General features: G+C 40.3%; 1 protein-coding gene and 4 non-coding genes across 5 annotated transcripts; all 5 read left to right on the top strand.

Moving 5' to 3' along the window:
• The first annotated feature begins 4296 nt into the window (after nucleotides 1-4296).
• LOC117540846 (40S ribosomal protein S8) lies at nucleotides 4297-7988 on the top strand. Its single transcript, XM_034207729.1, has 6 exons — nucleotides 4297-4350; nucleotides 5442-5548; nucleotides 5785-5884; nucleotides 6096-6271; nucleotides 6894-7023; nucleotides 7834-7988. Exons 1-6 carry the CDS (start codon nucleotides 4347-4349, stop codon nucleotides 7941-7943), a joined length of 627 nt encoding a protein of 208 aa, XP_034063620.1. The 5' UTR covers nucleotides 4297-4346; the 3' UTR covers nucleotides 7944-7988.
• On the top strand, nucleotides 5589-5696 carry LOC117540908. Its single transcript, XR_004568234.1, has one exon. It is a non-coding gene; the product is annotated as a small nucleolar RNA SNORD46 (small nucleolar RNA).
• On the top strand, nucleotides 5915-5982 carry LOC117540907. The gene has a single exon (XR_004568232.1). It is a non-coding gene; the product is annotated as a small nucleolar RNA SNORD38 (small nucleolar RNA).
• Nucleotides 6606-6673, top strand: LOC117540910. The gene has a single exon (XR_004568236.1). It is a non-coding gene; the product is annotated as a small nucleolar RNA SNORD38 (small nucleolar RNA).
• Nucleotides 7538-7605, top strand: LOC117540912. Its single transcript, XR_004568238.1, has one exon. It is a non-coding gene; the product is annotated as a small nucleolar RNA SNORD38 (small nucleolar RNA).
• Nucleotides 7989-11070: the final 3082 nt, after the last annotated feature.

Genomic DNA, 11070 nt, shown 5'->3' with positions numbered 1-11070 from the left:
GGACAGTAGGCGTTAAAGTCTAAACTGAAAATTTGGGGAAATGATAAATAAAGATGTGCAAACTTAAAATTGCATTATAATAACTTAAGTATATTTAATTTAAGGCCCAAAAAGATATTACAAATTAAGTATTTTCAAGAAGAACAGTAGCAGTAACAGTATGAAGTTTAGTTGAAATATAGCAGTGATGCATGACGTCCACTTTAGTGGACAGGCAAATAATCATGATTTCCTGTAAACATAAAATAAATACTTTGACAATTTATGAATTATATGATTCCTTAGTTGTTGATGTCACCAAATGTTTTATACCTGCAGGGAGCGCTTTCCATGAAAGGATTGGCAGGATATCAGCAGGTGACTTGGTCCATGTGGCTTTCTGTCGTTCATCTTGGTTTAGACATTTATCATGCACTGGCTTGGCACTGAGTGGCAGTGTATGGGATGATGCAATAGGGCCATGTAGTGGCTGATGGTGCAACTATGCAAAAAAAAACATGCACAAGAAAACACCTTTTCCACTGTGACCTCTATGCGTGAAAGGGTTCAAATGACACGGTAGCAATAAAACAGAAAAGGTTAAACCAACCCAGCATTACGTTCTGACACCGAGTGAAATCATTTGACATATGAAGAAAACTCATCCCCTTATTGCCTCTAAATGAAACACCATATTTTAATGAATAAATGCATGACTCTTACAATTTGTTGTTGCACCCACGTTTTCCCTTGGACGAAAATCAGCTAAATGCATGTATTTTAGGTTCATAAAGATTGACAATTCAAAACAAAAAGGATATTGTAAAACTAAGTAACAAGAATTGAGACAGGTGCAGCTCCAGGGGTTCAATTCAGTGAAACACCATCATAGATATAACCATCCTCTGCAGCAGCTGCGTTATTCCACTGTCACACACCTTCACTGGTAATATCTTCACTTCACACCAATGTCAATGTATGGAACCATCCGCTCAGTGAAAGTGTGTGTGAAGGTGTGTATGTGTGTGCTAGTATCAGGATCAGAGAACAACAACTCTCCTCTGTTCCAGTCCAGATTCACTCTGACCCTCCGGGGCTTCTTCTGCACTCTGAGAGGAGTGTGCAGAGCTTAGTATTCACCATCGCAGACATGTATTCTCCATAATCCAGACCATATGTCTCCCTTCTTTTGGGCAGACTCTGCTAACACACCCAGTAACCAGTATGTGCTGTCTCCAACCTGGACGTCCCGGCTGTGAGTCCCTGAGTCGAAGCCCTCAGAGCCCAGGACGCAGCAGAAGTTATCAAACCTCTCTGGGTTTTCAGGACGTTTCTGATACTCTCCTCGTCTCACAGAGGTCAGACCTTCAGACAGGAAGAGGTTTGGATCAGCAGTGTTTGGGTCCAGGATGAGAGGAGAGTAGGACACCTTCATCTTGCTCCAGATGTTGAAGCTGAGGTTGCCCAGGTGTTTGGCCTGGTCTTTCAGAGCTCCTGAGGGCAGATCCTCCAGCAGGGGGCGCTGCAGCCTCTCCACTGCAGCCTTGCAGTTGTGCAGGAAGGAGACGTCTTCAGCTCTCAGCTCCTCCTCTGTGGCTCTGACTGTGGCCGTGGCCGTTTCTCAATCTCAAGGATACTGGTTTCCAAGCCAATATTTCAAGGATGCTACGTCATCGAGTGCCGCCGTTCCAATCTCCAGCATACTTGGAATTCCACCTAGGCGGCGTCCTTGGTTTGGGGGAAATTTCGAGGCTACACATGGGTAGACTTCGCGTCCTTAAAATCCCCACAATGCTTTGCGCACGGACCAATTTCAACAACCCTTGCGGAGAATTGCTGAACCGACGCAGCACACATTTAAATGTAAGTATGTCGTGGCGTAGAACATGTGTTGGTAAATATGTTACTTTGTTACATTTGTTTGTTATCACCAAAATATCTAATTATGAACTTGCTTTACTTTCACGGAACACATTTTTGGTGATAACAAATGTAACAAAGTAACACATTTACCAACACATGTTCTACGCCACTACATACTTACATTTAAATGTGTGCTGCGTCAGTTCAGCCATTCTCCGCAAGGGTTTTTGAAATTGGTCCGTGCGCAAAGCATTGTGGGGATTTTAAGGACGCGAAGTCTACCCATGTGCAGCCTCGACATTTCCCCCAAACTAAGGACGCGGCCTCGGTGGAATTCCAAGTATGCTGGACATTGGAACGGTCCTGCTGCGCCACTTGATGACGTAGCATCCTTGAAATATTGGCTTGGAAGCCAGTATCCTCGAGATTGAGAAACGGCCACTGTGTGTGAAAGAGCTGCTATCTCGCTCACAGCCTCCATCTTCTCCTCCATCATCATCCTCCTCTTCCTCCCTCAGTGCAGCCATCCTGGCCTCCTCTTCCTCTTCTAGAAACTGGTGAAGCTTCTGAAACTGCTTGTTGATCTGCAGCTCTGTGCGCTGAGCCTGGACCTTCAGGTGTCCTGCTGTTTGATCAAACTTCACTTTAACTTCTTTAAAATACTCTAACTTCTCCTTTAAAGGATTCAGAGATGTCTGGAGCTCCTCTCTGAGAACCTGCAGCCTCATTGATGGGTATGAAACTGTGCTTGTTGTGTGTTTCTGATTCTCTGCAGATGTGACACACTGGCTGCTGATGGTCCAGACAGAAGAGTTGGAGTTCTTCAGAGTGCAGAGTGCAGAGCCTCTGAAGCGCTCTGATCTCTCTCATGTAAGAAACACTCACACAGGCTTTTCAACACCAGGTTTACGAGGAAACTCCTTTGAAGATCTTCTCTTACAAACTGGACAGTCGTGGAGTTGTTTCTTCGTCCACCAGCTCTTCAGACAGCCGTTACAGAAGCTGTGGTTGCATGACAGAACAACAGGAACTAAAGACGTCATGACAGAGCGGACAGCAGAGATCCTCCTCTGGTCTGGAAGACATGTTGTCTCTGAGTAAAGCTAAAAACACAGCAGACAGGGAGAACAGTCAGTCATTGCTCCCCTTCCTCCTCTACTGACTTCACTTAAATTCACTTGAAGTGCTGCTTAGGGTCAGACTCACCTTCAGTGTGTGGAGAACTCAGAGGAAGTTGTTTGGTCTGAAGGTCCGTTTGTCACTCCGCTGTGATTAAGAATGGCAAACGGTGTCCTGGTTTGTCTCTGTTCACCTGCAGCATACAGGTGTGTGTCTCATTCCTCAGACACCAAGACAAGGCTATTTATAAAGCATCTTGCAACACAAGGCAATTGAAAGTGCTTTAGAAAAAAACTTTAAGATCAAATAGTGCAGCGTAAAACCATTATAAACATCAAAAAGCAAAGATAGAAATACATGTATAAAAGTTACAGTGCAGTGTGAGATGTGAATAGTTCAATTAAAAGCAGTGGCAAAAAGAAAGGTCTTCAGCCTGGATTTAAAAGGAGTCAAAGTTGCAGCGGACCTGCAGGCATGTCATGGTTTGTTCCAGATATTTGGCAATACCCCTAACCACACATTCCTCACACCAGCCACAATTCTACAGCTCTCAGTAAACTGGTTTAACATTTTGAACCATTCAGAGCTCATAAAATATCCTTCAGTTGTTCAGTTATAATAAAGTTCTTATCTGTAAAGTAAAAAAAGTTATTTTCATTTTATTAGTATTTTACCCAGTGGTGTAAAGTCACTACTTGACTCAAGTATTGTATTTAAGTACAATTTTGAGGGACTTGTACTTTGATTGAATATCAAATTGTTGCTGCTTTGTACTACACCACTATCGTACTTTTACTCTACTACGTTTATTTTGTACCTATAGTTACTTTACATATTTGAATTAATAATAATGGGGATCAACACTTGAATAATACCTTATCTACACCTGGATTAAATTCACAAGTTACTCTGCAGTTTACAGGGTATTCAAAAATAGCTGCACCTTTATTTTTATTCTGATATGGACCAATCTGCATAATGAGTACTTTTACTTTTGCTACTTTAAGTATATGTTGATGTTAATACGTTTCCACTTTTACTTTTGTAACAAAGTGTTCCTTCACTCTGGTACTTCTATTTTAACTGAAGTACAACATCTGAAACTTCAACCACCTCTGCTTTTACTTTTGTACTCTTACTTAAATTGGATTTTGAATGCATTATTTTTCATTGTAAAAAAGTATGAATGACAGTGGTGCTACTTTTCCAGCCATTTCCATCGCTGTAATTGCTCATTAACCCGCAATAACATTAACACCCGCGATGATACTCTGTGGACAACAAAACCTCGCCCATATGAAGATCTCGCAAATTATCGCGAGCTCACGTGGCTTCAAACCTGCCCATGATCCTTTGCGATTCCTCTTTCTAGCCGGCGCCTGAGAATGGGTACGTGTTTTCATGCTCTGGTCGGAGGGAGAATCCTTGTCCATCTGATGTTTTAACCAAGATATCTATCTAAAATGGTTTGCTATATTGCAGCTAAATGTTATCTGAACATATGCAGCTGGATCTTTGTTGACTGCATTCGAGTTGTTTTATTTAATTTAAGTATTCTGAAAGGGCTGTGTGAAGGGCTCCAAGATGGCCGCCTTGTTGGCAGTGTATTTAGCTTCTGGTGCTGAATGTGTTTGAAAATGACACACTATTGATAGTTTGTGCTATTTATCTTATTGTAGTAGTATTCAGATGTTAGAACTGAACTGTTAGCCGTTCATGAAAAGCGTTGAGACGTTTTAACTGCCAATAGAGTGGCGAATTAACTGTAGCATGCTAGTAGTAGTTAGCTTAGCAGGGTGGCAGTGATCCTGACACGCTGCTGCACTAAAACAACGAATAATAAGTATGCTTATTTGAGAAGGAAGTTGTGTGTATTTAACACAAGGTTTTGTTTGTTATGTCTGATCAACGTGAACGGCAATAGGAAGTGTATCTTTGACACGTGAGGTACATGCTGGTTCTTGAAAGGCCACAATGTTTAGCAGATTTGGAAATTGCTACCACATTTAGCTAAGATAATTATTACATGTCTGTTAAGTTCTGAGGCAGAATTACTCTACTATACGTAAGCTTCTTGATCATACATTTCCTTTAATCCAGCTTGACCATGAGCTTGTGAAGTTAATTTAAAACAGTAAAGTGAATAGAGGATACACTGGATGTAGAAAAGTGCTTTGTATAATTTCTAGTCATGAATACAGATTGTATTTATTTTACCAGTTGATAGCACTTGTGGTGTTACTATTTGCACTAAGGGAGCAAGTCCATTTAACAAGCTTCAAATGTCAATCTGTTTGCAGAATTGTAATGTTTTAATGCTTGAGCAACATGATGAAACTCATAAGCGGATCCAAATTCAATTGAGGAAAACTTACCTTGGAGAACTGACGCTCAAGCATAGCAAATCATTCTGTGGAAATGGTCCTGTGAGTTGTGGTGATCTAACCTCTGTTTCTTTATCCATGTTTCTTTCTATTAAGGTATCTCAAGGGATAACTGGCATAAACGCCGCAAGACGGGCGGTAAACGCAAGCCCTACCACAAGAAAAGGAAGTATGAGCTTGGACGCCCTCCAGCAAACACAAAAGTGAGTAAACAGTGATCACTTGCTTTCAGGCCAGTGTTGAAGTGTGGGTGATGAAAAAGAGACCTTAGGTTTGTCATTTTTGAGCCGTTTTGGATCAAAGTTCTTGACTTACCAATGCCAGGACATGTCATAGTTACTCTGACACGCTTCAACACATCAGAATACAATCTTAACTCATGGATAACCTGAATCCTAGGAAACCACAACTAACATTTGTCTTTTATTGTTTTTCTTAGATTGGACCCCGTCGCATCCACACAGTGAGGGTGCGTGGAGGGAACAAGAAGTACCGTGCTCTGAGGCTGGATGTCGGTAACTTCTCATGGGGCTCTGAGTGTAAGTTTGTTTTATTTCACAAAAGGCATCTTACAATGATGATAACTTTGTCCAGTTCTGCTACTGAATGCAAGTGCTGATATCAAAGACATCTGAGAACGATCTGTTTCCTCTGCCTAGCATTTCAACGTTTTTTTTAGTCGTCGTTACAACAGGTCCAAATGAAGCAGTAATTAGCTTTTACTAACTGCTCTTTATGTTGTGTTCACAGGCTGCACACGTAAGACCAGGATCATTGATGTGGTCTACAATGCCTCCAACAACGAGCTGGTCAGAACCAAGACCCTGGTGAAGAACTGCATCGTGCTCGTGGACTCTCTTCCCTACAGGCAGTGGTACGAGGCCCACTTCGCCACTCCTCTGGGACGCAAGAAGGGAGCCAAGCTCGTAAGTGGAAGGAAACACATTTGCCATACACCTTGCTCTGTGTAGAGAATCATAACTCATGCACTGACTTCAGTTATTACCTTGTGTGTAACTTGGGCCAGAGAATGCTTCTATTTGGTTAAAGCCACACAAAGATACATTGCATTTTGCTGACGCTTTTATCCAAAGCGACTTACAATAAGTACATTCGACCAGGAAGACACAACCTTGAAGAAAACAGAATCATCTAAGTACATCAGGTTTCATAGAGCCAAAACATTTCAAGTGCTACTCAACTGGCTTTAGATACCTTCTCTAGTAATTCCAGATCGTGATACTCTCGGGGGTGCACGTCTTTCAATGAAGATAACTTTGTCCAGTTCTGCTACTGAATGAAAGTGATGATAATGTGACTCTGAGAAAGACCTGTTACCTGCACCCCCTTGCTCCTAAAGTCCTAAACAGACGGAAACCTTTCTGTTTAGATTATTTATTGCTTATTTAACAGTTCCTGTAGGACTCATAAGCGCTTCAGATTCCCCTGTAATGAGTAGTACATTTTTATGCATGTTAGAATCATCTTTCAGAAATGCACTGCAGTTCTGTTAATATCCTGCTAATGGGCTTTCTGTCCATTGTTCAGACTCCTGAGGAAGAGGATGTCCTGAACAAGAAGAGGTCAAAGAGGACCCAGAAGAAGTACGATGAGCGCAAAAAGACGGCCAAGATCAGCCCCCTCTTGGAGGAGCAGTTCCAGCAGGGAAAACTGCTTGGTGAGTCTGAACATCTGTAGTCTACTGTAGTGATGGTCCTTAAATCATTACATGGACTGCATCACTGGTTAATTTATGTGGAAGCACTTCACCTAGTAGTTTAAGGAAATGTGCACTTTTGGTATTAATATACTTCTAGCCTCAAAATCTGATGCTAGTTAATCCCACTACTAAAAGACACATCTCTAATGTCATATTGTCAAAGGGGTTATTTGTTAGAGTTCAAGATATTTTTCATTTGAAGAACATTTCAAATGAAATATGGGAAATGCAAATATACTTTCAAGGATGACGAATTGAGAATCTAAATTTACAGCAGGATATCTCCAATTTATCATTTTGGGAATAATCTGCACTAGGTTTGAGGCTATATTCAACCTATTCCAGAGGCAGCATATAAAGTAGTCTTTGAAGAAAAACTAATACTTAAATTACCACCAAGATCTCAAGAAAACAAAATCAGACAAAATGTCCTTTACGCCTCTATACAGTTCTGTCTGTCCTGGTGCACGTCTCTCAATGAAGATAACTTTGTCCAGTTCTGCTACTGAATGAAAGTGATGATAATGTGACTCTGAGAAAGACCTGTTACCTGCACTGATATCACTTATCACCTAGTCTGGGTGCTGAAGTTACAGATCTTACATTTTCATTGGCGTTTATTAACAAATCCTTAATTTATCTTAGTATGATACAGAGAGTCAAAGTATTAATGCCACAGAGCTTGGATCCCTATAAAATAGACAGGTGTTGGACAGGTTTTGATAGCGTTTGTTCCCCTCAGCTGACATGTTGTCTCTCCTCCTGCAGCTTGCATTGCATCCAGACCCGGCCAGTGCGGCAGGTGTGACGGCTACATCCTGGAAGGCAAGGAGCTGGAGTTCTACCTGAGGAAGATCAAGGCCAAGAAAGGCAAATAGATGTTCAGCTGTTTGATACGTCAATAAAATCCAAAAGCCCCACAACTGTCTGTCTCGTTACTGGTTCTTTGTTTTACTACTGATAGAAAACTGCATTGAATTTGTCATCTTGGCCACAGGCAGCCATAGGTTTCGTTGGACCTGCTTCACCCAGAAATCTATGGCCTGTGCCACGGGTTGAAACTAAAACTGTCAAATGTATTCATCTGATAAACATGGTTCGAGGACACATAAGACAAGAAGTACCTAATTGATCCCAATTAAGGCATTTTTCTTTTGTGATTCCAATATAAACATTGAAGGTTTACATAAGAGCTTGTTGGTTTATCAGGCAAACCAATTAGTGTTTTCTCTCGAACAGTATTTCATGTCAATAGGGATTGTGGGTTAAAAACCTCACGTTGGACTAGAAGGCTGCAGGGTTTCATAGTAGACTACTGGAAGCTGAAATGCATAACAATGGCGGAAGTTTTCAAATCTTGATTAGATTCATTGTCACTAGAGTACAGCGAAATAAGCATTCCCGATAGGGCAATCACGCTCAGCGGACAGTACAAGCTAAAACTTTTAATATATAGAGGGCCTAAATTGGACCTATGAACAGTACGCTTACAAGCCCAGTAAATGTAAACAAGTTATTGTACATTTTTCAGTGCAGTTAATTACAAAACTAGTAATAAATGTGTTCTATGAAATCGATATGTCATTAAACGTAGTTGTTCATGAATTTGAGTACTTGACAAATTAATGTACAACAAAGTAAATCTTCACGGTTCAAAATCATGGCATTTTGTAGGGAATTTTTAGTAGAACGTGTAAACAAAATATCAGCTGCAAATATCAAAATGGCTAAACATTTAAATATGGTGGTCGCATACTAAACTCAAACCAATTTCTCAACTGAAGTGTATCATGTCAACTACCTCATTCACTACCCTTTTTTTGGTCAACTCTGAAAGAACCTGGCATTTATGTATTACTCCACTGTGTTAGGAACTCCCTATAGATAAGTCAGGTTCATCTAAAAGGTTGCTAGGTTAGGTTAAATAGTTTATTCTTGTGCAAGTTTTCTAAGTGAATGAAATTAAATGGAAATTACAGCAAGAGTTAAGGTACTTTTTATTTTATTTTATCATCTCCTTAAATAATGCACAGGTAACCACTATGATACATCTAGGGGTCCTAAAATGATTATTGGAAAAGCTAAGAAGAAAGAACTAAGTTCTGGTACACATGTTTTTTATTTTTTGAGAAAATGTTAGACCATTTAACTTATTTTAACAATATGCATAACCCTTGCTACTGAATAGAGGCCTCTGCAGTTTTTATACTGGAAGGGGGCGATAATTATCTCACAGGTTCATCACTATTTTTGATTTCTTTAAGATTTGCAAAGGTTCTTTTGCTGCCTAGAAAGCCAGTTACGGCTGCAATTATAACAACAAATGCATAGTTCTGAACTAACTGCGCAAACTTAAATTCATTCTCACCATACTTGTAATTATTCATGTAGGTCTAATAATTTATAACACTCTTTTTGTTCTCTATATGAATGGCACATCACTACATTATAAAGTTAGTTAAAAAAGCCTTTGCAGTCGCATCCAGAATTTGCCCAACTGCAGTGTTGGAGGTAAAAATCAGTGTCATGACAATATGACTGGCAGGTTATGGTTTAAGCTTTACAATGATACATGACTTCATGATATTATGTGGAGGTTACGCAGGGCCGCCCCTCCCTACAGGCCAATCACGCAGGCTGCATGGGGCCCCGTCTTGCGCAGGGGGCCCCGCCCAGAGGGCCTCAGCTGCTGTGCGCAGTTCTCCGCTCAGTTCTCCGCGCACCCCCCACGAGAGTGAGAGTGAGAGGTGACAAGGGGAGAACGTCTGTAACCCGACACCGTTGCAATGAATCGACATCTGACCAATCACGGCTTTGATACGGCCACTAGTGCAGGTGAAGAGATGTCGGTGAAAAGACAGTTTCAGTCCGGCGCAAAAAACAAAACATGAAGAAACTAGAGCATCACTCGAAGGTGGGTTATTCTATGAGTCAAATGTACAACTTGCGAATGTTGTATAAGTCAAATTGGCAATTGCCATATTAACACATCAGCTGCAATTCATGACATGAAGAAGGTCTCTGCAGAGCATACAGGCTAATGGAGATGCAGTTATTTCCAGCATTCTTTATTTACCATTCAAGTATGTGATGCCTTTGATCTGCTAATGTATACAGGAGGAAGAGTGATAAACTGTCTGTTTAGTTGGCTTACATAACAGTTCAAGTTTACAGCCTAAAAAACATGGAGCATTTTGTACCCTTTTATTCATTTTTTAATGAATAACTCCTGCAGTCATCATCATGTCAACTACAACACAGAGAAATACTGATGTGTGTGTAGTTGTTGATACATTGCTGACAGAGGGAACTACATTTGAATACAGATTTAAGAAATATCAGTTTTTGAGCATGTCATAAACATGTTTTGTCTTGACTATATTACAACTATATTATAATAAAACAATATAGTATTTATATTATTAAATTGATTATGATTATCATTATTAGTAGAAGTAGTTTATTTGCATTCATTATATTTTAATCTTTTTGAGGCTAGTATTTGGCAGGAAATGCAGACGTATTCACCTGTAAACGCATACTGAACGACATACATGCACATTTACCTCACTGTATAAAAAAGTAACTGTTGATAATAATAATAAACAGGAATTATATTTGCAAACATTTTTTTCACTCCTGTCGGTTGGGGGGGGGGCCTCATCTCACAATGTCGCTTGGGGCCCCAAGTTGGCAAGGGGCGGCCCTGAGGTTACGCCTATGAATACAAGTGAAATGCCAAGAAAAATCTATGGAAAATGTGTGGCTTTGGGAGAGGGTGGCTAGTTAAAGTCCCTGACATGTTTTGGTATTGAGGTAAAATATTAAACAAAAAGAAAAACGGAACAAACAATAAAACTCCAGGATAAAGAGATTGTTACACAATTCAAGGGTGATAGTATGGAAGCAGAGCAGTTAATTTCATTTTTAGGAAAATGTCATACTCATAAAAGAAATGGGCTGAATCCAAAACTACTTTTGAAATGTTTTACCAAAAATAAAGTA

The sequence above is a fragment of the Gymnodraco acuticeps genome, unplaced genomic scaffold (assembly GCF_902827175.1).
Source record: "Gymnodraco acuticeps unplaced genomic scaffold, fGymAcu1.1, whole genome shotgun sequence".
Classification (NCBI taxonomy): Eukaryota; Metazoa; Chordata; class Actinopteri; order Perciformes; family Bathydraconidae; genus Gymnodraco; species Gymnodraco acuticeps.
Note: the sequence above shows the minus strand (reverse complement) of the source record. Positions and strands in the feature narration are given on the sequence as shown.